We start from the raw sequence: 2,128 nt of genomic DNA on the forward strand, positions 1-2,128 counted from the left end.
ACGGATTGCGCCGGCCGCTGGATGAAGGAAATACGGTGTCCCTCCTGGGAGAGCCAGTGTTGTGAGGGCAATCGCGCATGCCCACCTGTAGGGTGTCGAGCTAGCTCGAACATACCGCCTGAGCGCTTGCTGGTCCGTGATGCGTCGGATGTCAGAATCGATCGCACTTTGCCATGTGTGCACCGGCGCCTCAGTTCAAAGGCCTCGACGTTTGGAACAACGTGTACCAGTTTGAGCTATGCGAACTCCTGTCGCCGCCTGGGCGGTATGTTTTGTAGTGCGAGTGACTCTACGCACAGCACTCGATTGCGTACTCGAAGTTCCCGAGCTACTTTTTGGCTTTCGGCATGTACGATCGAGAGCTCGAGTGTTTCTGGAGCGTGAGAAAGCTCGAAGAAGCGCTGGCCGACACGTCGATGCACATGGTGTCAATGAGGCTTTCATAAGGACGGCAGTATTGAGTAAGGCAATCGATAAAACTACAATAATCCACGTTTGTTTCACACTACCTGAGCTCATGGCTCATTACGTTCGGACGCCATGGTGGGCAAGGCTTTCATGAACGACTTCCTGCTCGCTTCTTCGTTTATCGATTCCCACGCCGTGATGGTACGTTCGATCATTTTCACTCGATTTTCTGCAGCAGATATCACGGGCACTTCACGCAGCCATAAGGCACGCATCTTTGCCTTCAGAGGGCCAATCACCCCAACATCAAGTGGTAGACTAACACTCGTCGTGTTTACTGGCAGGGGCTCCAGAAACGAGTACACCTCGTCGTCCACGACCCGTCGTGCTGGGATGGAGACGTGGGCCGACAAGTTATCCACCAGCAGCGTCTTTGGGCCGACAAGCTCGAATTTAAGAAGCTCCCTCAGGTAGAAGAGCCACACGTCTTCGTCCATCCATGCTGTTTCTTTAACGGCATAGACGTGATCCGTGAGATAGGTAGACAACTCGTCGATTTCAATTTGACCACCGACCACCCCACGCACAATAAAAAGGATTGGCAGTTTCGTTCCTACATAACTAATTATATCAAGTTTACAATACTTACCACAAACCATCAGCACATACGGCCAACACCGCCGTCATACAGTCGGAATGCTTTTCTGAGGAGTCACTTATAGAGTCGGCGCCAAACTCACACCAAGTACGGCGTGGTGGCATGTCGTAATACACTGCCTTCTCGTCGACATTAATGATGTCGCGCAATGGGACGTTGTTGTGCTTGGACCTAAATGTTGAGGCAAACATTTCCTTTTTCTCAGACAGCTCGGCTTGCTTCAATTTGGAGAAGCAAGGAATTCGCTGAGCAAATCCATGACGGTGAGCAAAGCGTTGGCACAAGCCGAGGAGTCCAGCGTAGCCAGTGCCTGCTGACGCCTTCTCGCCTAAATACTGGTCGACCAAGGTTCGTGGGTCTTAATCCACGTGACCATGTGGGCCGTGGTGTGGTGGTGGCCCTCATCTCGTACAGATCGCATGAAATGTACCAAGTCGTCAGTAAATTTCATTACGACGGGTCTCCTTGGCCTCCAAGGGTGGAGTGTTGCTTATTGCGCTGAGATGACATGTAGCAATCATTTTTACTGAGCCACGTCAGCCATGTTGAACGAGGTATCCCTTCTAAAGCGCAAATAGAACTCACAGAAAGCGTCGAGTTCTCATAAGCAATCATCAGCTTTATGCGAGTGTCGATCCTATATCGCCGCTGGACGCGCTGCGGGAGGACTGGTGTTGGCATCAAAGCTCAAACTGCGAAGGATTTTCGAATCGACCAATCACATTGCGTGAAAATTCAATGGTATTTTCGAATCACTGCGTGAAAAGTAGTTGTGACTATTCGCCGAAACGGCATTGCTCATCATATGCTCAATTTTATTCGAGAACAACGTTGTCGAGTTTTTATCAAGTCGACTGAACGACGGAAATCGTTTCCTCGTGGTACTTGGGTAAAATGTTGATATTTGTATAAGGCAATAATAATTCGACGTTGGGTTTTGCTGGAAATTATATTACATTGCACTTTTCAGCTTATAAGGACTGCGTTGTTATTGGTCAAAATTTTGGAATTTCGACGTCAATGAGTGCTCGCGACCAACTTGTTGCGACCAAGTTAAAAGGA

At 49.3% G+C, this 2,128-nt stretch overlaps 1 protein-coding gene across 1 annotated transcript; it reads right to left on the bottom strand.

Moving 5' to 3' along the window:
- Positions 1-328: 328 nt before the first annotated feature.
- H310_05363 (hypothetical protein) lies at positions 329-905 on the bottom strand (the record flags this gene model as incomplete). Its single annotated transcript, XM_008870059.1, has 3 exons — positions 329-479; positions 538-689; positions 747-905. The coding sequence occupies 3 exons, from the start codon at positions 903-905 to the stop codon at positions 329-331; spliced, it is 462 nt and encodes a 153-aa protein (XP_008868281.1).
- Positions 906-2,128: the final 1,223 nt, after the last annotated feature.

Source organism: Aphanomyces invadans, assembly GCF_000520115.1.
Source record: "Aphanomyces invadans strain NJM9701 unplaced genomic scaffold supercont1.9, whole genome shotgun sequence".
Lineage (NCBI taxonomy): Eukaryota > Oomycota > Saprolegniomycetes > Saprolegniales > Verrucalvaceae > Aphanomyces > Aphanomyces invadans.